Source organism: Rhinoderma darwinii, chromosome 11, assembly GCF_050947455.1.
Source record: "Rhinoderma darwinii isolate aRhiDar2 chromosome 11, aRhiDar2.hap1, whole genome shotgun sequence".
Classification (NCBI taxonomy): Eukaryota; Metazoa; Chordata; class Amphibia; order Anura; family Rhinodermatidae; genus Rhinoderma; species Rhinoderma darwinii.
In genome coordinates, this window is record NC_134697.1 from 94,598,226 (window position 1) to 94,625,630 (window position 27,405).

Sequence of the window (27,405 nt, forward strand, 5' to 3'; positions counted from 1 at the left end):
ATATTACGGGTGTACTGTATAGTGATATTATGGGTGTACTGTATAGTGATATTATGGGTGTACTGTATGGTGATATTATGTGTGTACTGTATGGTGATATTATGTGTGTACTGTATAGTGATATGTTGTGTGTACTGTATGGTGATATTATGGGTGCACTGTATGGTGATATTATGGGTGTACTGTATGGTGATATTATGTGTGTACTGTATGGTGATATTATGGGTGTACTGTAGGGTGATATTATGGGGGTACTGTATGTTGATATTTCTGGGGTGCAGTGCTCTACCTATTTTTTTAGTACACTATGTTGGAGGGCAGGGAGGAGCTATGTCAGTAGAATCGGGTCAACTTTTTCTTGACTAGTGATAACTGCCCGTTACCTGTTATGTAAATGCAAAATTCATGTTTTCGCCATCTAGTGGTTTGATGGCTAACAGCAGCCACCAATCACTTCAAATATGTTTCTGTTAACTTTCTACCCGTGTGTTCAGTGCTCCGTGTTCCCCGCACCCTCAGACCCGTTTCATAGCTTTATCTGGTGATTTTTGCGGCTGTATACGCCAAAAAAACACCCCGGATAATGATTGTACACGTAGTAGTCTATTACCGTGGACGCATGCGCAGAGCATGGACCACCCACGGTGTACGACTGCGCATGCGGGTGTTGCCGGGATGGCAGCGGTGACGTCACAATGGAGCAGCAATGATACAATGTTGCCACTATCTAGGGTTGTACAGGGATTTACATAGAGGATGCTGCGCGGCTCTGACCGGTGAGTGCAGTGTAATGGCTACAGGCCGCCTGAAGGGGGCGGCCGTCCCCATCTGTAGAGGCTGACTAGTCTGCACGGCTATGTGGCTAATCCCAGAAATGCCCATCATGTTTTATACCCACCAACGCCCAGTAAATGTAATATACCCAGCAGTGCCATTCACATGTATTATACCCAGCGTTACCTATTATACCTACCAGGGACCACATGTATTATACCCAGCATTACCTATTATACCTACCAGGGACCACATGTATTATACCCAGCATTACCTATTATACCCAGACATGTATTATACCTACCAGGGACCACAAGTATTATACCCAGCATTACCTATTATACCCAGACATGTATTATACCTACCAGGGACCACATGTATTATACCCAACATTACCTATTATACCTACCAGGGACCACATGTATTATACCTACCAGGGACCACATGTATTATACCAAACATTGCCTATTATACCCAGACATGTATTATACCTACCAGGGACCACATGTATTATACCCAGCATTACCTATTATACCTACCAGGGACCACATGTATTATACCCAGCATTACCTATTATACCTACCAGGGACCACATGTATTATACCCAGCATTACCTATTATACCTACCAGGGACCACATGTATTATACCCAGCATTACCTATTATACCTACCAGGGACCACATGTATTATACCCAACATTGCCTATTATACCCAGACATGTATTATACCTACCAGGGACCACATGTATTATACCCAGCATTACCTATTATACCTACCAGGGACCACATGTATTATACCCAACATTGCCTATTATACCCAGACATGTATTATACCTACCAGGGACCACATGTATTATACCCAGCATTACCTATTATACCTACCAGGGACCACATGTATTATACCCAGCATTACCTATTATACCCAGACATGTATTATACCTACCAGGGACCACATGTATTATACCCAGCATTACCTATTATACCTACCAGGGACCACATGTATTATACCCAGCATTACCTATTATACCCAGACATGTATTATACCTACCAGGGACCACATGTATTATACCCAGCATTACCTATTATACCTACCAGGGACCACATGTATTATACCTACCAGGGACCACATGTATTATACCCAACATTACCTATTATACCTACCAGGGACCACATGTATTATACCTACCAGGGACCACATGTATTATACCCAACATTGCCTATTATACCCAGACATGTATTATACCTACCAGGGACCACATGTATTATACCCAGCATTACCTATTATACCTACCAGGGACCACATGTATTATACCCAGCATTACCTATTATACCTACCAGGGACCACATGTATTATACCCAGCATTACCTATTATACCTACCAGGGACCACATGTATTATACCCAACATTGCCTATTATACCCAGACATGTATTATACCTACCAGGGACCACATGTATTATACCCAGCATTACCTATTATACCTACCAGGGACCACATGTATTATACCCAACATTGCCTATTATACCCAGACATGTATTATACCTACCAGGGACCACATGTATTATACCCAGCATTACCTATTATACCTACCAGGGACCACATGTATTATACCCAGCATTACCTATTATACCTACCAGGGACCACATGTATTATACCCAGCATTACCTATTATACCCAGACATGTATTATACCTACCAGGGACCACATGTATTATACCCAGCATTACCTATTATACCTACCAGGGACCACATGTATTATACCTACCAGGGACCACATGTATTATACCCAGCATTACCTATTATACCCAGACATGTATTATACCTACCAGGGACCACATGTATTATACCCAGCATTACCTATTATACCTACCAGGGACCACATGTATTATACCCAGCATTACCTATTATACCTACCAGGGACCACATGTATTATACCCAACATTGCCTATTATACCCAGACATGTATTATACCTACCAGGGACCACATGTATTATACCCAGCATTACCTATTATACCCAGACATGTATTATACCAAGCATTACCTATTATACCCAGACATGTATTATACCTACCAGGGACCACATGTATTATACCCAGCATTACCTATTATACCTACCAGGGAACACCTGTATTATACCCAGCATTACCTATTATACCCAGACATGTATTATACCCAGCATTACCTATTATACTCAGCATTACCTATTATACCCAGACATGTATTATACCCAGCATTACCTATTATACCTACCAGGGACCACATGTATTATACCCAGCATTACCTATTATACCTACCAGGGACCACATGTATTCTACCTACCAGGTACCACATGTATTATACCCAGCATTACCTATTATACCCAGACAAGTATTATACCTACCAGGGACCACATGTATTATACCCAGCATTACCTATTATACCTACCAGGGACCACATGTATTATACCCAGCATTACCTATTATACCCAGACATGTATTATACCTACCAGGGGACCACATGTATTATACCCAGACATGTATTATACCTACCAGGGACCACATGTATTATACCCAGAATTACCTATTATACCCAGACATGTATTATACCTACCAGGGGACCACATGTATTATACCCAGCACTACCTATTATACCCAGACATGTATTATACCTACCAGGGGACCACATGTATTATACCCAGCATTACCTTTTATACCCAGACATGTATTATACCTACCAGGGACCACATGTATTATACCCAGCATTACCTATTATACCCAGACATGTATTATACCTACCAGGGACCACATGTATTATACCCAGCATTACCTATTATACCCAGACAAGTATTATACCTACCAGGGACCACATGTATTATACCCAGCATTACCTATTATACCTACCAGGGACCACATGTATTATACCCAGCATTACCTATTATACCCAGACATGTATTATACCTACCAGGGACCACATGTATTATACCCAGCATTACCTATTATACCCAGACATGTATTATACCCAGACAAGTATACCTACCAGGGGACCACATGTATTATACCCAGCATTACCTATTATACCCAGACAAGTATTATACCTACCAGGGACCACATGTATTATACCCAGCATTACCCATTATACCCAGACATGTATTATACCCAGCATTACCTATTATACCAAGACATGTATTATACCCAGACATGTATTATACCCAGACATGTATTATACCTACCAGGGGACCACATGTATTATACCCAGCATTACCTATTATACCCAGACAAGTATTATACCTACCAGGGTACCACATGTATTATACCCAGCATTACCTATTATACCCAGACATGTATTATACCTACCAGGGACCACATGTATTATACCCAGACATGTATTATACCTACCAGGGACCACATGTATTATACCCAGCATTACCTATTATACCCAGACATGTATTATACCTACCAGGGGACCACATGTATTATACCCAGCAGTACCTATTATACCCAGACAAGTATTATACCTACCAGGGTACCACATGTATTATACCCAGCATTACCTATTATACCCAGACATGTATTATACCTACCAGGGACCACATGTATTATACCCAGACATGTATTATACCTACCAGGGACCACATGTATTATACCCAGCATTACCTATTCTACCCAGACAAGTATTATACCTACCAGGGTACCACATGTATTATACCCAGCATTACCTATTATACCCAGACATGTATTATACCTACCAGGGACCACATGTATTATACCCAGCATTGCCTATTATACCCAGACATGTATTATACCTACCAGGGATTACATGTATTATACCCAGACATGTATTATACCTACCAGGGACCACATGTATTATACCCAGCATTACCTATTATACCCAGACAAGTATTATACCTACCAGGGTACCACATGTATTATACCCAGCATTACCTATTATACCCAGACATGTATTATACCTACCAGGGACCACATGTATTATACCCAGCATTGCCTATTATACCCAGACATGTATTATACCTACCAGGGATTACATGTATTATACCCAGACATGTATTATACCTACCAGGGACCACATGTATTATACCCAGCATTACCTATTATACCCAGACAAGTATTATACCTACCAGGGGACCACATGTCTTATACCCAGCACTACCTATTATACCCAGACAAGTATTATACCTACCAGGGGACCACATGTATTATACCCAGCATTACCTATTATACCCAGACAAGTATTATACCTACCAGGGTACCACATGTATTATACCCAGCATTACCTATTATACCCAGACATGTATTATACCTACCAGGGACCACATGTATTATACCCAGACATGTATTATACCTACCAGGGACCACATGTATTATACCCAGCATTACCTATTATACCCAGACAAGTATTATACCTACCAGGGTACCACATGTATTATACCCAGCATTACCTATTATACCCAGACATGTATTATACCTACCAGGGACCACATGTATTATACCCAGCATTGCCTATTATACCCAGACATGTATTATACCTACCAGGGATTACATGTATTATACCCAGACATGTATTATACCTACCAGGGACCACATGTATTATACCCAGCATTACCTATTATACCCAGACAAGTATTATACCTACCAGGGGACCACATGTATTATACCCAGCATTACCTATTATACCTACCAGGGACCACATGTATTATACCCAGCATTACCTATTATACCCAGACAAGTATTATACCTACCAGGGACCACATGTATTATACCCAGCATTACCTATTATACCTACCAGGGACCACATGTATTATACCCAGCATTACCTATTATACCCAGACAAGTATTATACCTACCAGGGGACCACATGTCTTATACCCAGCACTACCTATTATACCCAGACAAGTATTATACCTACCAGGGGACCACATGTATTATACCCAGCACTACCTATTATACCCAGACATGTATTATACCTACCAGGGGACCACATGTATTATACCCAGCATTACCTATTATACCTACCAGGGACCACATGTATTCTACCTACCAGGGACCACATTTATTATACCCAGCATTACCTATTATACCCAGACAAGTATTATACCTACCAGGGACCACATGTGTTATACCCAGCATTACTTATTATACCTACCAGGGACCACATGTATTCTACCTACCAGGGACCACATGTATTATACCCAGCATTACCTATTATACCCAGACAAGTATTATACCTACCAGGGACCACATGTGTTATACCCAGCATTACTTATTATACCTACCAGGGACCACATGTATTCTACATACCAGGGACCACATGTATTATACCCAACATTACCTATTATACCCAGACAAGTATTATACCTACCAGGGACCACATGTATTATACCCAGCATTACCTATTATACCTACCAGGGACCACATGCATTATACCCAGCATTACCTATTATATACCCAGACATGTATTATACCTACCAGGGACCACATACATTATACCCAGCATTACCAATTATACCTACCAGGGACCACATGTATTATACCCAGCATTACCTATTATACCCAGACATGTATTATACCCAACCAAATACCAAGAAGTGGCCAACACAATATTCCTACCAGTGCCCATCCTGTTTTATACCTAACAGTTGCCATCATGTCTTATAGCTTGCAGTGTAGCCACATGTTGTAGCCAGGGATGTCCCTCATGTGTTATACCCAGAAGGGCGGTTATAGATGTTGGAGTCAGTCGTGCCTAACACAGGTTATACTGAGTGATGATTCTTATGTGTTTTACCCAGTGGTGCCCAACATGTTTGTTCTACCCAACATTGGCCAACGTGTGATACGCTTGAAGCTACTACGCATTTGGAAGGTGGCACTGGGCAGGGTCTAACACAGGTGACAGAGTGAACAGCCTATGCCCTGGGTCGACCAGATGATGAAATGAGTGCTGCTTGTACGATGCATCGCCCGGCTATTTCGGAATGCCACTTGAGACAAGAAGGGGACGAGTTAAAGAAAAGTTGGGGCTAAATGTTTAAAACCCAGTAGCCGTGGGGCTGCAGAATTGCAGTGATGATGAAGAAGTTATATCAGGGCTTGTATCCGGCTGCTCAGCCATTTTGCTTCCGGCAGCACAGAGCTGGCTGTAACGCCAGCATGGGGTACCGTTCCTTCCAGCTGTCCCCGCTGCAGCATTACTTACCTCTGTCGCCGGCATGCTGGTCATGTGACAGGGAGGCAGCATGCCAACGGACATGGCGCCAGTACGCTTCTGTTCCCCATCACCACGCTCCTATTCTACTTGTTAGTTTGTTCCTGTGAAGGTTTCATTACGGAGTTCAGCTTATCCGAGTATCTACTCCGACTTGTCTTCATCGTTCATACCAGTTTTGCCTGTTTCGACCCTCTGCCTGGTTACGTCACTGCTTGGACTTAGCTTGCCCTGACCTTGGTCGGTCCCTGTCTGCTCTATTGCCTAACTCTCCGGTGTACTTTACCGTTGTCCATTGGTCCAGCTTCTACTCACACCAGGATCACCGTAGGAGGTAGCGACCCGGTAGTCTCCCCGCAGTGAAGTCCAGATCGCTGTACGGGTGAAAATCGGGGAGGCTATTTTTAGGCAATGCTCATAACGGTGGCCCAAAGTCAAACTGGTTGAGTAGCACAATGGGACCACAACATATATATATATATATATATATATATATATATATATATATATATTTTTTTATTTTTTATTTTTTTTATTATTATTTTTTTTTAAACACAAACTTAATTTTCTGTGTTGGTACCTCAAAACATTAAGATGGTGTTATGGGGTTTCCGAAGCAAGGTACCAGAATGAATAAACAGAAGTGTGGTCTCACAAAGCAGAGGTTCAGGACTGTCAGAGTTCATGCAACATAATAATACAACTCCAAAAAAGCAAACAACGCCTTCACAAACGGACAGGATCCAAAGAACCTTCTTGATCAGAGGTGATGAGCCACAGGCAGTGGCGGATTGAGTAGACCATAGACCCTGGGCTGTTCCCCAAACTTAGACCCCCCCTTCACCACCACCGCCACGACGTGTGCTAGATTTGAAAAATGACACATCCTTTTGACCATGGGAACGGTTACACCCATTTATCTTTTAGTCCTAGACTACACAAAGACTTTTTGTGGAATACAAGGATTATCTATAACAGACATGTCAGGAAAGGTGACAGATTGTCCATAAATCCAGTGACTCACAGGAGACATCTTCTCAGATTCTAGTCATTCTTTTTCTTCTCTTCTCCAGACCTCATGACGACTTCTAACGGCAACGACCCATTTCTGCAGAATTTTCCACGCAGAAGTCTTCAGCTCCCCACTTTTCCAACATTTACGCACCTATAAATGAAGAAAAAATTCTCATGGTGCTACACACTATGCCCCTAAATATAATAGTACCATAGAGTATGCCCCTGAATACAATTGTGTCAAACACTGTAAAGTAAAGCACCACACACAGTGCCAGTAGATCGTGCCCCTCAGAGCCCCCTAGATTGTGCCACACAGCCCCCCCCCATAGATTGGCACCACATTGCCCCCTGGAGATAGTGGCACACTGCCCTACCTGGAGATAGCGCCACTATCACCTGTCCTCGTTCCCACGTCATCCATTTCTCCAGCGATGCAGTCCTGGTCTTTTCTGACCAGGCCTCATCCAGCAGAGCAATGCAGGTGGCACGATGACGTCATTGCGTCATCTGCATCACAAAAAAGTGCAGAATATCAGGATGGTTCCCTTCCCTTGCCAGTACTATCAATTGTATCCGCGTCCAAAAGACGACAATTGAGTCCTATGTAACATGGAGCTTTCTGCCCCATACACAAAGCGGTTTAGTCACTTTTTTTTTTTTTTTGCTGAGATTCGCGACAAAAGTGCAATGTGGTTTTATTCTTTGGGTGGCCTGGACCCTATATGCATGGGCCCTGGACGGCCGCCCTAAACGGACCTATGGGGATCCGCCATTGGCCACAGGCTGAGCAATGACCATCTGACATAGACCTGTCCCATTAAGATGTAGCAGAACTTGTGCGGGTGCCACTATGGAGAGGCTGATGGCGGTGAGACAAGGGGAGGGGCAGGGGCCAGTGTCCCGTTATAGCTACACTAGCCCAGACCCAAGTTCAAAATTCTGATAAGTTTCTGAATCATGAACCAGGACAGCGATAACCTATGAAACCATGCAGAGAAGTTCCAGCAATAAGAGTATGTTCACACGCAGTGTTTTCAGACGTAATTCGGGCGTTTTACGCCTCGAATTAAGCCTGAAAAAACGCCCCTAATACACCTACAAACATCTGCCCATTGCTTGTAATGGGTTTTACGATGTTCTGTTTCTAATTTTACGCGTCGCTGTCAAAATACGGCGCGTAAAAAGACGCCCATGAAAAATAATTGCATGTCACTTCTTGGGTCGTTTTTGGAGCAGTTTTTCATTGACTTCATTGAAAAACCGCTCCAATAACGTCCGTAAAATTTGCCGCAAAAAACGCGAGTTGCTACAAAAAGGTATGTAAATCAGGAGCTGTTTTCGCCTGAAAACAGCTCCGTATTTTCAGACGTTTTTGGTCACTGTGAACATGTAGTAAAGTAATGTTTGGTGCAATTCAAGAGTACACAATATCTTAACCTTGAGGATCATGTATAATGATCTTATCGCTTATATGTCATCTTACTTTTTCAAAAATTATTTATCTAGGTTGGTAGAGGTGAAGAGGACATCATAAAAAAAAGTTGTCTGGGGTAACTGGTCTGACCTTGTGTAGGATGGACGAGGACAGGAACCACATGACCGAGAGAATTGTAAAACTCACGCTGGAGATCATCTACCTGCTCACTGGAGAGGTACGGGATTTGGGCAATTTTGAGGGGAAGGAAAACAGGATTATCAAGTAAACGAGGAGACTAATTTGTTAATGTATTTAGGTTTCCGGACGGTTGAGCAGACCCCATCATCGGCATTCAACTTTCTATATTTTAGTTGGAATTCTTCCTTTCTTGTAGAAAAACATGAAATTGCACAAAATGGGAAACACTGGAATGTGATTCCCGTCCAGTATCTCCAATATCCAAAACTGCAGGGCTAGAGTGGTCTATGTCTTAAAGCGACCCTCCGGTCCCAGGACAAAATTTTAAACATGATTGTGTATATGGGAGTAATATTACCTGGTGCCCTCCAGTTGCCCCCACTGCCGTTGATCCGCCGTTTTAGGGTCCACTCTGTGCTGCCCCAAAATGGCTGCAGCTCTTCTTAGACTACGAGCCTGAGACACTCCCACCGTTCTCGGATTGGCCAGAGCTGCTCATGTGAGCAGTTCTGTCCAATCCGTGAACAGAGGGAGTGTTTTAGACTCAGTCTGGGAAGCGCTTTGGCCATTTTGAGACAACACAGAGGGTACCCTAAAACGGCGGATCCGTGGCAGATAGGGCAACAGGTAATATTACTTCATATACACTACCATTCAAAAGTTTGGGATCACCCAGACAATTTAGTGTTTTCCATGAAAACTCACAATTATATTTATCAAATGAGTTGCAAAATGACTAGAAAATATAGTCAAGACATTGACAAGGTTAGAAATAATGATTTTTATTTGAAATAATAATTTTCTCCTTCAAACTTTGCTTTGGTCTTGGAATGCTCCATTTGCAGCAATTCCAGCATTGCAGACCTTTGGCATTCTAGCTGTTAATTTGCTGAGGTAAATCGGGAGAAATTTCACCCCATGCTTCCAGAAGCCCCTCCCACAAGTTGGATTGGCTTGATGTGCACTTCTTGCGTACCATACGGTCAAGCTGCTCCCACAACAGCTCTATGGGGTTGAGATCTGGTGACTGCGCTGGCCACTCCATTACAGATAGAATACCAGCTGCCGGCTTCTTCCCTAAATAGTTCTTGCATAATTTGGAGGTGTGCTTTGGGTCATTGTCCTGTTGTAGGATGAAATTGGCTCCAATCAAGCGCTGTCCACAGGGTATGGCATGGCGTTGCAAAATGGAGTGATAGCCTTCCTTATTCAAAATCCCTTTTACCTTGTACAAATCTCCCACTTTACCAGCACCAAAGCAACCCCAGACCATCACATTACCTCCACCATGCTTGACAGATGGCGTCAGGCACTCTTCCAGCATCTTTTCAGTTGTTCTGCGTCTCACAAATGTTCTTCTGTGTGATCCAAACACCTCAAACTTCGATTCGTCTGTCCAGAACACTTTTTTCCAATCTTCCTCTGTCCAATGTCTGTGCTTTTACCCATATTATTCTTTTCCTTTTATTAGCCAGTCTCAGATATGGCTTTTTCTTTGCCACTCTGCCCTGAAGGCCAGCATCCCGGAGTCGCCTCTTCACTGTAGATGTTGACACTGGCGTTTTGCGGGTACTATTTAATGAAGCTGCCAGTTGAGGACCTGTGAGGCGTCTATTTCTCAAACTAGAGACTCTAATGTACTTGTCTTGTTGCTCAGTTGTGCAGCGGGGCCTCCCACTTCTCTTTCTACTCTGGTTAGAGCCTGTTTGTGCTGTCCTCTGAAGGGAGTAGTTCACACCGTTGTAGGAAATCTTCAGTTTCTTGGCAATTTCTCGCATGGAATAGCCTTAATTTCTAAGAACAAGAATAGACTGTCGAGTTTCACATGAAAGCTCCCTTTTTCTAGCCATTTGAGAGTTTAATCGAACCCACAAATGTAATGCTCCAGATTCTCAACTAGCTCAAAGGAAGGTCAGTTTTATAGCTCCTCTAAACAGCAAAACTGTTTACAGCGGTGCTAACATAATTGCACAAGCGTTTTCAAGTGTTTTCTAATCATCCATTAGCCTTCTAACACAGTTAGCAAACACAATGTACCATTAGAACACTGGAGTGATGGTTGCTGGAAATGGGCCTCTATACACCTATGTAGATATTGCATTAAAAAACAGACGTTTGCAGCTAGAATAGTCATTTAGCACATTAACAATGTATAGAGTGTATTTATGATTAATTTAATGTTATCTTCATTAAAAAAAATCTGTGCTTTTCTTTCAAAAATAAGGAAATTTCTAAGTGACCCTAAACATTTGAACGGTAGTGTACACCATCACATTTATAATTTTTTTCTGACACCGGAGGGTCGCTTTAACACTTGGGCTTCAGTCAGATCTCGGAACTTTGCTTTGTGCCCCATAAATCTGACTAGGCACCGCTCTCTGCATGGTCTTAGTAAAGGCTAGCACGCTATGGTGGTGGCTTTTTCTTAAAGCAGTTGTAAAAAAAATTAAGTACAAATCCTGTAGACCAATTCTACAGGCGAGTGTGAAAGAGACAATAGTGGGTGAATACTGTGAGGAGGTTGAAACCTTGTGGGTGGAACTAGAAAGGGAGGTAAACACTGAAAAAATTAATAGAAACTGGGGAGGGAACCTCCAGCTCACCTAACACACTCCAGTGTGTTTGTAGAGTAGCACTCGGATCCTCGTGTCGGCACACGGTGGAGTAGCAAAGGAAGGAAGGATAGGATCCAGCGCTGGGTCGAGTTTAAAATGGATTTTCTGTTCCAAGTTTAATGGCATCGGTTTAAAAGGAAGTCCAGTTGTATATGCTCACACTACCCAGTCTCGTTTGTTCAATACATGTTTCCGAATCCCCGTATAGACTCAGTTGTGTCCTTCCTGCACTTTCCCCACGAGATCCTCATCCTTCCATATAGCGCGCTGCCACATTCATATATCGACAGTCATTTTACACATTCTTATCAATAATAATTGTAACCACTATAACTCGGTCCTAAGGGTTAATGTTATAATTGTGATCACTCAACTAAGACTTTATTAAAAACATTCCCAGTACCTATATAAATACAAAATACACTCACAACCTCCACACAAGATGAGTGTTCATCACCTTTCGACTTACCCTCGATTAGGACGTTCATGATGGTTCTCGGGAGACATACCAGGCTCGAGTAACCAACCAAGCCGGCCACCGTTGTTGTCTGACATTCCCAACAGAAATCTGAAACGTCAAAACAAATTAAAATATAAACACATTTCAATATATGTTTCAGACATGGACACATACAATATACAAATTATTGAAATCTAGATCAAGCGAGTCCTTTGAACAACCTTAATACTTACCAGATAGCTGAGATCATAACACGGAACCCGACATCCACTTCCGGCTTGCGTTCCAAAGCAACATAGACATTGACACGCAACGAGTAATCAGCTGATCTCACTGACTCAGTACAAAATCTGACAGCGCGCGCTTTTCAAAATCACTACAGCCAAGTTTAAGGACGCGGCAGTCGTCCGAAACGCGTAGGCCCCGATGACAATACCTCCACCTTCTTACACACCCAGGACATATACAACTGGACTTCCTTTTAAACCGATGCCATTAAACTTGGAACAGAAAATCCATTTTAAACTCGACCCAGCGCTGGATCCTATCCTTCCTTCCTTTGCTACTGAAAAAATTACTTTTGGTGTAATCTATAGACCCCCCAATATAACTGAGGAGATAGAAGGTCAGATATATAAACAGATGGAGCGGGCTGCACAGGCGGGTACTGTAGTGATAATGGGAGATTTTAATTTCCGGGATATTAATTGGTGTCATGGTTCGGCTTCAACTGCAAAGGGGAGACATTTCCTCAACCTGTTGCAGGAAAATTTTATGGGCCAGTTTGTGGAAGACCCGACTAGAGGTGAAGCTCTGTTGGATCTGGTCATTTCTAATAATGCAGATCTTGTTGGGAATGTCAATGTTCGTGAAAACCTCGGTAACAGTGATCATAATATAGTTACATTTTACCTATACTGTAAAAAACAAACGCAGGCTGGGAGGGCAAAAACATTTAATTTTAAGAAAGCCAATTTCCCCAGGATGAGGGCTGCAATTCAGGATATAGACTGGGAAGAACTAATGTCAAATAATGGAACAAATGATAAATGGGAGATTTTCAAATCTACTTTGTTATTATAGTGCAAAATATATTCCTACAGGTAACAAGTATAAACGACTCAAATTAAACCCCACATGGCTTACACATTCTGTGAAAGGGGCAATACATGACAAAAAAAGGGCATTTAAAAAATACAAATCTGAGGGTACAGCTGTAGCCTTTGTAAAATATAAAGAGCTTAATAAAATCTGTAAAAATGTAATAAAATTAGCAAAAATACAAAATGAAAGGCAGGTGGCCAAGGATAGTAAAAGAAATCCCAAAAAATTCTTCAAGCATATAAATGCAAAAAAGCCCAGGTCTGAACATGTGGGACCCCTAGATAATGGTAATGGGGAGTTGATCACAGGGGATCAAGAGAAGGCAGAGTTACTAAATGGGTTCTTTAGCTCTGTATATACAACTGAAGAAGGAGCAGCTGATGTAGCCGGTGCCAGTGCTGTTAATATATCAGTTGATATACTGAATTGGATGAATGTAGAGATGGTCCAAGCTAAATTAAATAAAATAAATGTGCACAAGGCCCCGGGACCAGATGGGTTACACCCTAGAGTTCTTAAAGAGCTTAGTTCAGTTATTTCTGTCCCCCTTTTCATAATATTCAGAGAATCTCTAGTGACTGGTATAGTGCCAAGGGACTGGCGCAGGGCAAATGTGGTGCCTATTTTCAAAAAGGGCTCTAGGTCTTCCCCGGGTAATTATAGACCAGTAAGCTTAACATCCATCGTGGGGAAAATGTTTGAGGGGCTATTGAGGGACTATATACAGGATTATGTGACAATAAATAGCATTATAAGTGACAGCCAGCACGGTTTTACTAAGGACAGAAGTTGTCAAACTAACCTAATCTGTTTTTATGAAGAGGTGAGCAGAAGTCTAGACAGAGGGGCCGCTGTGGATTTAGTGTTTTTGGACTTTGCAAAGGCATTTGACACTGTCCCCCATAGACGCCTAATGGGTAAATTAAGGACTATAGGTTTAGAAAATATAGTTTGTAATTGGATTGAGAATTGGCTCAAGGACCGTATCCAGAGAGTTGTGGTCAATGATTCCTACTCTGAATGGTCCCTGGTTATAAGTGGTGTACCCCAGGGTTCAGTGCTGGGACCACTATTATTCAACTTATTTATTAATGATATAGAGGAAGGGATTAATAGCACTATTTCTATTTTTGCAGATGACACCAAGCTATGCAATATAGTTCAGACTATGGAAGATGTTCATGAATTACAGGCAGATTTAAACAAACTAAGTGTTTGGGCGTCCACTTGGCAGATGAAGTTTAATGTAGATAAATGTAAAGTTATGCATCTGGGTACCAACAACCTGCATGCATCATATGTCCTAGGGGGAGCTACACTGGCGGATTCACTTGTTGAGAAGGATCTGGGTGTACTTGTAAATCATAAACTCAATAACAGCATGCAGTGTCAATCAGCTGCTTCAAAGGCCAGCAGGATATTGTCGTGTATTAAAAGAGGCATGGACTCGCGGGACAGGGATGTAATATTGCCACTTTACAAAGCATTAGTGAGGCCTCATCTAGAATATGCAGTCCAGTTCTGGGCTCCAGTTCATAGAAAGGATGCCCTGGAGTTGGAAAAAATACAAAGAAGAGCAACGAAGCTAATTAGGGGCATGGAGAATTTAAGTTATGAGGAAAGATTGAAAGAATTAAACCTATTTAGCCTTGAAAAAAGACGACTAAGGGGGGACATGATTAACTTATATAAATATATTAATGGCACATACAAAAAATATGGTGAAATCCTGTTCCTTGTAAAACCCCCTCAAAAAACAAGGGGGCACTCCCTCCGTCTGGAGAAAAAAAGGTTCAAGCTGCAGAGGCGACAAGGCTTCTTTACAGTGAGAACTGTGAATCTATGGAATAGCCTACCGCAGGAGCTGGTCACAGCAGGGACAGTAGATGGCTTTAAAAAAGGCAAAGATCATTTCCTAGAACAAAAAAATATTAGCTCCTATGTGTAGAAATTTTTCCTTCCCTTTTCCCTTCCCTTGGTTGAACTTGATGGACATGTGTCTTTTTTCAGCCGTACTAACTATGTAACTATGTATGTAATATCCGTTAACTTTTACAGCAGTGAACCTTACTTTTCTTTCCTTTTTCATATCGGTTTTTAAAGCATAAGAACATCGTTCTGCAACACAAATAGTTTGTTCATTAAAGGCCATGTACACCTTTGAACAGTTTTTGTTTTTTTGAATTGCAAAGTTGTTTTTTTGCAAAAAAAAAAATAAAAAAAATTGTCTACCATTTGTCTTCTGTACCTGCAGTGTATTTCAGTACGTGGCCAGATGCTGTATTCAGTTCTCTCTCTGTTCCGTCGGTCTGCTCTCTGATGGCAAACTCAGCAGCTCCTCCTCTGTAGACTCATGTACGAGCATGAGAACAGTTCCCCTTCAGTTATTCAGCAGCCACTTTCTCCTCTTCACTGGGGACTACAGAGCATGCCCAGTGATCTTTCCCAACCACAGATAGTTGGGCATGCACAGTGCAATATGTCCCCTGTGTCAGCAGAGGGCGTGGCTATGCAAAACAGCCTCAGAAACCGCAGAAGGCAGGGGGGGGGAGCTGAGAGAAGGCTGTGCTCGTGCATTAGAAATCCACACAGCCAGAGAAGAGAACATGTGACCAGTGCTGGGGAACGCCCCTAGAGAAGAGAACAGGTGACCAGTGCTATGGAACGCCCCTAGAGAAGGGAACATGTGACCGATGCTGGGGAACACCCCTAGAGAAGAGAACAGGTGACCAGTGCTGGGGAACGCCCCTAGAGAAGAGAACAGGTGACCAGTGCTATGGAACACCCCTAGAGAAGAAAACATGTGACCAGTGCTGGGGAACGCCCCTATAGAAAAAGTTGCAAACTTGGTTATGAGAGCTGCTGAAGCCATAAAAAGGAAAGCTCAATGCATAAAACAGATAAGTGAAACTTTTTTTTTCTGCAGGGATAACACGCAAGTATATTGAGGTTTTCATAGCCTTTAAGCCCTTGCTGCCACAGCAATTTTTAGTTTTTTCCTCCCCACTTTCCAAAAACAATCACTTTTTTATTTTTCCATCATTACAGCCGTATGCGGGACAGACAGGTTCAGTGTCATGAGGTCGATCGCATCTAAGTTATAAAGTTGGATGTAATAAATAGCAGCTCGATCACGCAGGACCCCCTGACACTGATAGACATTTATATTGAAATTTTAAAAAAAACAGGATTTTAAAAGGTGTACATAGCTTTTAAGCCCTTCCTCTGGCAAGGATTAACAGGAGCACAAAAATATCAGGCCTGAGGGCCTTCAGTAGGCCCCGAGACTGCCATGACAACCAGTGGCACCACACCATTGCATCACGGGGAATCTGATGTGCTTTCTTAGGGGCCCCTTCTTTCTAGCAGCTTATATGCCGCATTCGCTATTGACTGCGGCATCTAAATGGTTAAACGGCCAGAATTTAAGTTATCGTCAATCCTGGCTGTTGCAGTGAGGAGTCGGCTGTAAAATACAGTCGACACCCGCTGAGTATGGAACGGACTCGGCCTACGAGCCCTCATAATCCCACTTCCCGGCTATGATGTAAACTAATGTCAAATGTCGAGAAGGGGTTATCCCATCCTAGGATAGGTGATAAATGTCATCATTGGGGGCCCACCGCTGGGACCTCCACTGATCACTAGAACGGGGATTCCAAGCCCCCCCCCCCCCCACCGTTCATCCTTACTGCACGACCATAGTAAGCAGAAAAAGCAGAGGATAGCGTTTGGCTGTTTCTGTCGGCGCTATAGACATTGAATGGACAGGCGGGGCAGGGGGCACATGTGACCGCCGCTACATTCTAACTCCTCCTCACTGCAGTCATGTAGTGAGTTGGCATGGGGGGGCTCAGGACTCCCGTTCTAGTCATCGGTGAAGGTCCCAGTGGTGGGACCCTAACGGTCAGATATATATCACCTATCCTGTAGATAGGGGATACATTTCCTTTGTGGGATAATCCCTTTAAGTAATAATTATGATCTTACTGATGAGTTTCCAAACACTTAGGGTCATGTAGTTGTGAAGAAAGAACCCAATGAACGCATTGAAGTTTCTTCATTGCTGAAGTATAAGAGGTGCAATGAGCAGAGGATCCTCGAACTCACCAACAAGATCATCGAGCTGCTGACGAGAGAGGTGAGCGCTGCCGGAATGCTGGGACATTATATAATAACACAAAGGTATAATGTGTCTGGATGATGACGGTCTCATTGTGTGTCAGGTTCCTATAAGATGTCAGGATGTCGCCGTCTATTTCTCCATAGAGGAGTGGGAGTATCTAGAAGAACACAAGGATCTGTACAAGGACGTCATGATGGAGGACCACCGGGACCGCACACCACGGGGTGAGAGGCGTTACTAAATATACAAGTCCTCTAATAAACCCAATATAAACAATGTATTTAGTAGCTGCGTGTGTCTCCTACAACAGAGAGATGCCCCAGTCCTGGTTGTTCCCCAAACAATAGCAAAGAATCGAAGGAACCCTCAGAGGTAACACTACAACTTGTTTCGTTTATCTACCAGCAAATACATATTTTTTTTTAAAAAGATTTATGAGCACATTGGGGGAGTTTTACGAAGAAAAAGAAGTCTGGTACAAATTGCAACGAAAAGAGGCATATGTAGTGGGCTCCAAATTTCTTATGTGTTGTCTAGGAACAGGGGCATGGCTAACAGCTGTCATAAAATGCATTACATTCATTAACAGCGTGCGCCATATTTTTACCTCAAAATATTAATGTCGAGTATGGCAGTCATGAGGAGGTGTAAGGAAAATAAATGTCTAACTGGTCTAGCGTCATCCTGTCTAACTTTAGGATAGTAGTAAGAAATCTCCCCTACGGTTTTGCTTTTTTTTTATTCTAGTGTTTGTGTGGTATATAGTTGTTCACATTAAAAGGTGTTGTCCGGGCACGGGACGGTTTTTCACATGGAGGACTGGTGGCTCCTCCGGGCACGGATGTTATGCAGTGGCCGGTATCTGAAGCAGGAGGCTTCGTACACTGTATAGCGGCCGTGCTTCAGAACTGCAACTCTGCTCCTATTCAATAGGAGTAGAGCTTCAGCACGGCCGCCATACTGTGACCGGAGCCATCGGCACGGATCATCCGGTGCTCGGAGGCAGCCGGAGCAGCTGATCGGTGCGGGATCTGAGTGTCAGACCCCCACGATCGTATACTGATCACCTAACCTGTGAATAGGTCATCAGTATGAAAAACCGCCCCGTGCCTGGACAACCCCTTTAATGGTGGCACAGTGGTCAGTAATATGTTGCCATAGAGCACCAAGATCCTGGATTAGACACCAACGAGGTGTACATCTCAATGTAGTTTTATATGCTCTCTCCATAATTTTTTTTTAAAGGCATGCTAGCTCTTTACTCAATACATTCTAAAATCCCACACTCTTCCACTTGTGCGTCTGATAACTCATAGATCAGGGGTCAGCCACCTTCGGCATTCCATCTGTTGCTAAACCGCAACTCCCAGCATGCCCCAAGAACCAAATTCTTTATTATTCTAGCCAAGGGCTGTCAGGAGATGTTGGGAACTGTAGTTTTACAGCCGCTGGGTTGCTGACCTCTGTCATAGATACATATAAACTGAGGTCTTGATGGGTGATGTGAGATGGAACCCCTACCAATTTCAAAAACAAGACAGATCCAGCACTCCCCCAAAAAACATTATCTATGTATTAAAAAAATAAAAAAAAGTGACAAAGGATTAGGGATAGGTAAGCCAACCAAAGTGACTGGAAATGATGTACGTACGTGCGATATAAACTGCCCAGAAAGCACAATAGGCAAAAATTCCACCAAAAATGTAGTGTAAACTTTGCATTAGGATTCTTAGTTGGGGCCTTTTAAAAAAAGTTTTTACTTTCCCTCCAGTAGTCTGAAAACTCTCTCTATTAGTACTATTTTCAAGTACTAATTATGTGACGATGATAATGTTCTGACCCCGTCGAGTACGCCAATTGTGAAAATGTTTACTCTGCAGCTGCATTACTTAACCTTCAAATTAAAATAAATTCAAGACTGATCCCATTTTGCCAATGTGGAGACTCAAGTGCCCTGAAGTCTTATGCTTGAGAGCCCAATGGGATGGTACGATACGTAACTCTACTTTTATGTCTCTATTTAGATTTACATAAAGAATTTGATTCTTTACATTGGGACTCTCTTGCATATATTCGACACCAACTGCTCGGGTGAATATAAAAGGTTTTCTTTCTGATTCTATTTCCATTAGCTAGAGGGACTAGACAGGGATGCCCTCTTTCACCTATTTTTTTTTCATTTTAGCTATTGAGTCCCTGGCCCACCTGATCAGGATAAATACTTATATTAAAAGGTATTGACGTAAATGGTGAGACACATAAATGTCCTCTTTTTGCTGACGATATCTAGTTACTTATCCCGTCTCCGCTTACATCCTTTCCAAACCTGTATCATATTCTCGAAAGTATCTGGACTGCAAATAAATCATAAGACAAGACTGAGACACTCAGTATTAATGTTCCCCACCACATGGCAAAATTGCTCCAGCTGAACCTCGAGATGCAATGGAGGAAAGATAAAATTCAATACCTCGGGAGTCACTTAACCCCCTCTCTTCTCACACTTTTTCAAGCTAATTTTATTCATCGGAGGAGAAAAATGAAAGTAGATTTAACTAATTAGGCTTTTTTGAATCTCTCTTGGATGGGAAGTTTGGCTGCCGTAAAAACAACCTTTTTTCCCAAAGATTCTATATTATTTTAGTACCTTGCCAATTGACGTACCTGCACACTATTTGAAAGAAATACAGAAGGATATCCCGTCTTTTGTTTGGGGCCTGAAATGTAGTAGGACCTCTTAAAATGTTTAATACACTTCCAAAGTTAATGATGGTCTAGGTCTTCTACACTTACTCAAATACTACTATGTTGCCAGACTAGCTCTATTGGTTTCTTTACTTAAAAACGCAGCTATACCGCGATGGATATCGATTGACCAGGATGCTACGCCTTCGATATCAATTGATCTACTCATGTGGTTAAAACCTAAAGATGGAAGATTTTATGCTGCTCCTCTTTTCTTGGCTAGAATTGTGGGACTAAAGAGAGGATATAAAAACTCTCTTCCCTGCACACACCTGCTGCTCGACTTTATAATCATCCATGTTCTCCTCTGAGAACGCAGACACGGGCATTTAAAGGAAACCTGTCACCAGCATTTTCGGTATCAAGCCAGCAATACCTTGTGAAAGTGGGTGAAAAATCATTGTTAGCTAACCTATAAATATGTTAAAAGTCGGCTCTGTACCTTCAGTATTCCGGTTTTCAGTGGTCCCGCGCCGTATGCAAATGAGCACAAGAGTCAAATCTTCACTCGAAGAGTCAGGTTTTCATTCCTCCGGCGCTTCCGAGTTGGCTCCGCCTCCTTGTTATTGATTGACAGCTCCTCTCACTGCACATGAAATCCCGCACTTGCTCATTGAGACAGTTATGCTGTATAACATACGACGACGAAAGGGGGTGTGTACCCGCGCGGCGCATGCGCAGTTAAATATTTCAGGATGAATGAAGCAGGGAAGGGTGGTGAGGCACGCATGCGCGAGATCTGAAACACGATTTCGGCATTTAGGGCTGTACAGGCGGCGTACGTGGGCGGAGTTAAGATCGTGCGTCACTAAGCTAAATTTAATTACCATAAATGGCGGTAAAACTTTAAATGATAATATTTCGGGCAAGAGGAGGACGTGAGGAGAGAAGAACACATCAATCAACTATGGACAGCTGCGGCCAATACAGGGTCAGGACGTTTTATAAGGTAAGATGGTGATGACAGGATCCCTTTAAGTGGTGGACGGATAAAAATCTATATCGTATTGGCAACTTTATTGATCTATATTGACTATTGGTGGTGCACATCAGGGCAGTTAAACAAGAAGTTCTAAGATTCCCAAAGAGGTGTTTATCACGTTCAACTTTATTGAAAGACTCGGTATTAGATCCGTATAATTTTTTCGACTTACCCATAAGATGCCGGACACTGAGGTATTCAGATATAATCAGATTGTTTGTTTATTTTCTAAACGCCTTGAAGTCCATATCGGCAAATGTTACTGTTTACTCCCCTTACCAAGGCCTGCGTCTGCATTCTTCTGATGGACATCATATTCTTGCTACTATTTATGCATATATGATCTCCCCATCTGCCAATATCCCTTATATGATTCAATGGGAGAAAGGATCGTTCTCAATAAAGGGAATGGCAAGCTACGACGGAAAGGACAGCAAAAATAAAATCGATAAATATGTCTTTGGTTAAATCAAATTATAAAAAGTATTTTTACGTTGCCATTTGGTTCATCTTGCAGTAGCCAAAATGTTTCCCACCTCATCTCCACTATGCTTTAAGAATTGTGGTAATGTTGGAACCTCCTTACATATTTGGTGGGAATGGACGAAGGTTTGTCGCTTCTGGCGACGTATATTTAATGTTATATTCTATTACGTTTATTTATCCGAGACACTCTCCATAGCAAGCTCTGTTAAATGAGACCACCCCAGGAGTGGCTAAACAAGATCACAAATCCATCTCTTTCCTATTTTTGGCAGCTAAAAGTTATTGCCATTTGCTGGGTGAAGACTACAATTCCCTGGACTAAGGATCCTCCTACACGGCACGATGTGGGCCATCTAAACGAGCGACGATCAACGTGACCGCTCGTTGATCGGCATCTCGTTTGCTCCTTTCACAAGGGGCTATGTATGGGACGAGCGCACGTTACTCAGGGAGATGTGTTGCCGGCAATGAAGATATTTTCTGCTGCATAAACTATACAATCAGATGAAGAACGAGCATTTGCCCGATAATTGGCCCATGTAAAAGGGCCTTTAGTAAGATCCAAACTTAAATGGATTATTGTCAATGATCATCTACATAGCTTGATTATGGATAAAGAGGAAATGTTCTCAAGTGTGGCAACCTTGGTTGGACTGTTTTAGGACGGTCTCAAAATTAGATTTCTTGAAACACGGACTTACAAATAACACCCTTTTTTTGTCTCCTTTTCTTCCCTTCCTCCTGATTGTTACTTATTATTTGTATATGAACGTCTCTTGACTTGTTCATTCATTGTTCCTTGTGATATCATTTATTACTGTTGAAAATTTTCAATAAAAATTGCAAATAAAATAAATTCAATTCTGCATTATCTAGGATGGCAACTTGAATATTGTGGTGGTTGATATTGATCCGAAAATAGAACAGACACATGTTCAGATAAAAGAGGAGGAAATCCCTACAGATATCAACATGGGTAAGTAAATAACACAAATAGCTTTTCATTGCTACAACAAACCGTATTTTATACCCTCATATGTTATTATAAAGTTAGAAAATGTTTCGGGTCAGTAGCTGGCATCACAGATCATAGTTACTCAGGCTTGACATCCAGGCAATTCTGCAGGTCCTGTACAAACTTTGACTTATATTCACCACAGTTCAGGTTGTTGAAGGACACGTTGACCACAATCTGTGATCCAATACGAATTTTAGGTCACTCCATGCCAGGTGCCCTAAAAAAAAAGCTGTTGGTACGCAGCCTTTGGAAAATTATTATCTGAAATTGACCGATCCTTTTAAATGATTTTCATAAATTTTACTTTAGACACCATTTTTTTTTTATTAACCTTTTTGCTTCTCTACAGGTTTTCACCAAAATCTGAATCTTTCCACTCAAGACACAGTCTGTCAAGATGAACAGGGAAGTCTCCTAAACACTCAAAGTGCAGCCATGGTCAATGAATTGGAAACATTTTACTCAGATATGTCAATTGATCAATCAAAATACATCAAACAGACAGTTATAAGCCCAGCCGATAAGCAGAAAGGCAAATTTCCATGCCCAGTATGTGGAAAACGATTTAATTCTAACTCCTACCTTATTATACACCAGATGATTCATACAGGAGAGAAACCATTTACTTGTCCCGATTGTCAAAAGTGCTTTAGACAGAAGTCAGAACTTACAGTACATAAGAGAATTCACACTGGTGAAAAGCCGTTTTCATGTCCTAGTTGTGGGAAGTGTTTCCGACAGAAGTCTTATCTCATTGTACATCAAAGGATTCACACAGGGGAGAAGCCATACACTTGTAAGGACTGTGGAAAACGTTTCATCAGTAGTACCTACCTGGCGTCCCACCAAAGAAACCACCAAGGTGAAAAGTCCTTTGTATGCCCAGAGTGCGGTAAAAGCTTTCGGCATAGAGCAGGATTGGTTTCCCATCAGATTACTCACACAGGGGAGAAGTCTTTTGAATGTCCTAAATGCGATAAAACTTTCAGACAGAGGTCAGGGTTGGTTGCACACCAGAAAACACATACTGGAGAAAAAACATTTATTTGCACAGAGTGTGAAAAATCGTTCTACAGTCATGCTAAGATGAGAGAGCATTATAAGATTCACACTGGTAATAAGCCATATAAGTGTACGGACTGTGGGAAATGTTTTAGCCAAAGGTCCCAACTTGTTTCCCATCAAAAAATCCACAGTGTAGAGAAGCCATATTCTTGTTCCGAGTGTGAAAAGTGTTTCAAGAGGTCCACGCATCTTGTTAAACACCAACGAATTCATAGAAAATACTTATTACAGTGATTTGTCTTCAGTGGGTTTAAACTTGTATTTTGTACTCATATTAAAAATTAGATTTTTAAAAAGATCAGGTTTGACAAAGTGTTCTTTGTTGAAAACATCAAAAGGGATCAATCACCACACACTCTGAAAAGTCGTCATGCAGGATATTCTGGTTTATTAGAATTCTTTTTTCCTGTTTGAAAGTCACATAATTCATAAAATCGAATAGTCGTATCTCCAGGGAAAAGATACGGAGTCGTCACCCAGAAACAAAAGTGCTGGGGGTGCTTATGACTATGTACCACTAAGCTTTCTACTGAGGCAGCAGTGTTGTCTACTGGTAAGCGATGGCCTAAATCAATTTGGGACTCTGAAAGGCTTAAAACTTGTTTCTTACTCTTCCCCTTTAAAATTATTGTAACACATTGATGACGACGACGACAATTTTTGTTTTTTAATTTTAGTTATTTTCTCCCCGCCTTCCAAAAGCCATAACTTTTTTATTTTGTGTGTCGACATAGTTAAAAAAAAGTATTGTTTTGTGTCACCACATTCTGAGAGCCATAACTTTTTTGTCGATTAAGCAGTGTAAGGCCTCATGCACACATCCGTTGGCCGTCGTACGGCCGCTAATGCATGATCTGTGAAACACGCAGTTCGTAGTTTCAACGGACCAAATGAATGGAATGTAATGGCCGAGACTGTTCCATCAAAAACGGAACGGCCACGCGGTTCCGTTAACCCCTTAATGACCGGGCCTGAAAAGACCAGCTAAATTTTTCTGTTTTTGCCTCTCTGCGTTTCAGCAGCCATAACTTTTTTATTTTTTCATTGATGTGGCTGTATGAGGCCTTGTTTTATGCGAGATAAATAGTATTTTATTTTTCTCACAGTTTGGGGGTAAAAAAAAAAATAATTTTACGGCGTGAATATAGCAAAAAGCGATTCTCGGAAGTTTTTTTTGTTTCGTTTTTATCCCGTTCACGTTTCACGCTAAATAACCCATTAGATTAATTCTTCAGGTTATTACGGTCGTGTAGATACCTAATATGCGTAGGTTTGTTTTTTTTATCTAGTGTAGGGGCAATAAAATGTATTTAATGCAAAATAAAGACTCTTTGGCACTTTTTTTATTTATTTATTTTGTTACTTTTTTTTTTTTTTAATCCCATCAAGGGATAACTTTATTTGTAACTTTATTTTTTACTTGTAATGTATTAGCATACTTCTGTACGCTAATACATTACACTGTGTCACTATGACACAGGCTGCTGATCGGGCAGCACATAGTGTGCCCGAACAGCAAGCACACGGAACAGACAGCCCTGGGGTCCTTTGTAGGTCCTCAGGGCTGAATGCAGAGGGATTCCCCATTGTTTGATCGCATCACTGGAATCCCGGTGATGCGATCAAAGAGGGAAATTCCCTTTGATCATGCCGCGGTCACGGACTGCGGTAATCAAAGGGTTACACAGCTGGGGTCCGAATTTTTGCCGACCCCAGCTGTGTTCAGGAGGCTGCTCTAAGATCAGGAGCTGTTAGTAACAGCTCCTGCTTAGAGGATGAGTGCTCACACAAGCGCTCATCAGCCTAATCTGCAGCGACGCCAAAAGACGTCTCTGTAGACTAAGCACCCGCACCGCCTGACGTCAAAAGACAGTGGGCGGTCGGGAAGGTGTTAAAACAACAGACGTGTGCATGGCCCCATAAATATGAACGTGTCAGTGTGCTATCTGTTAAAATGAAACGGATAGCACCCTGAATAAAATGGGCATGAGGTCGTAGGGCTTAATTTTTGCAGAGCGAGCTGTAGTTTTTATTAGTACTATTTTGGGGTATACGTGACTTTTGGATTACTTTTTACTCCATTTTTTTGTGTAAACTAAGGTGACAAAAAAATAGAAGTTTGGGCTTTTTTTTTTTTTTTTTTTACAGCATTCACCGAGTGAGTTAGCTAACGTCATATTGTTATATTTCAGACTTTTACAGACACGGCGATACCAGTTGTGTTAACTTAATTTTTTTTCTTCGTTACGTTAGGCAAAAGTTGGGATTTTTTAAATGTTAAATATATTTTTACTTTTGGTACATTAAAAGAAATCCTATATTTAACTTTTTTTTTTTTCAGAAGTCCCCCTAGGGGACCTGATCACTTACATGATATACTGCAATACTAATGTTTTGCAGTATATCGTGAATGCTACAGTCTCCCATGAAACCCTGCCGGAGGCAGGTACAAAGATCACAGACCTGAGGGCCTTCATTAGGACCCCAAACTGCAATGACGAGCATCGGTACCCCGCGATTACATCACTGGGGGCCAATAGAATGAGGGGGGCTGCCCCATCCAATGTGCCAATACCTTTAGATGTAAGCGTGTGCCCAAATTCACAATTTTTGTGGGAAAATTCACTTAATTGCTAAGGTACTAATACTGGCTTTGTATCAGGAAGATCCCGGGCGCAATTCGGTCACGTAACTGCCGTGACCAGCCGATTCATACAGCATCTGCTGTGTGGACAGGAATTCTCTCTCTATGCATTCCTATGAGATGCTCAATGTGCGTCTCATAGGAACGCATAGAGAAAGAGACTTCCTGTCCACACAGCAGATGCTGTATGAATCGGCCGGTCACAGGCCAGTCATGTGACCGCATTGCGGCCGGGATATTTCTTATACATACATATATATATATATATATATATATATGGCCTGCCCATCCTTTTACCAGGTGTACCGTACAAACGGTAGCAATTAGGGTATGTTCACACGGCGGGGGTCCGTAACGGCTGAAATTACGGGGATGTTTCAGCCTGAAAACATCCCCGTAATTTCAGCCGTACCGGCATGTGCAGGCGCTTGAACGCCGCGTCAATTACGGCCGTAATTAGCGCTGCTATTCATTGGAGTCAATGAATAGCGGCTCCAATTACGGCCAAAGAAGTGACAGGTCACTTCTTTGACGCGGGCGTCTAGTTACGCGCCG

General features: G+C 42.0%; 1 protein-coding gene across 2 annotated transcripts; it reads left to right on the forward strand.

Moving 5' to 3' along the window:
* The first annotated feature begins 672 nt into the window (after positions 1-672).
* On the forward strand, positions 673-24,504 carry LOC142663437 (uncharacterized). 2 transcript variants are annotated; one of them, XM_075842085.1, is made up of 7 exons: positions 673-776; positions 9,497-9,642; positions 17,797-17,925; positions 18,011-18,134; positions 18,221-18,282; positions 23,000-23,099; positions 23,491-24,504. In XM_075842085.1, the coding sequence occupies exons 2-7, from the start codon at positions 9,565-9,567 to the stop codon at positions 24,438-24,440; spliced, it is 1,443 nt and encodes a 480-aa protein (XP_075698200.1). In that variant the 5' UTR covers positions 673-776; positions 9,497-9,564; the 3' UTR covers positions 24,441-24,504. The 2 variants fall into 2 exon arrangements, with proteins under 2 accessions (XP_075698200.1, XP_075698201.1); XM_075842086.1 differs by lacking the exon at positions 673-776 and adding an exon at positions 6,614-7,307.
* The last annotated feature ends 2,901 nt before the right edge of the window (positions 24,505-27,405 follow it).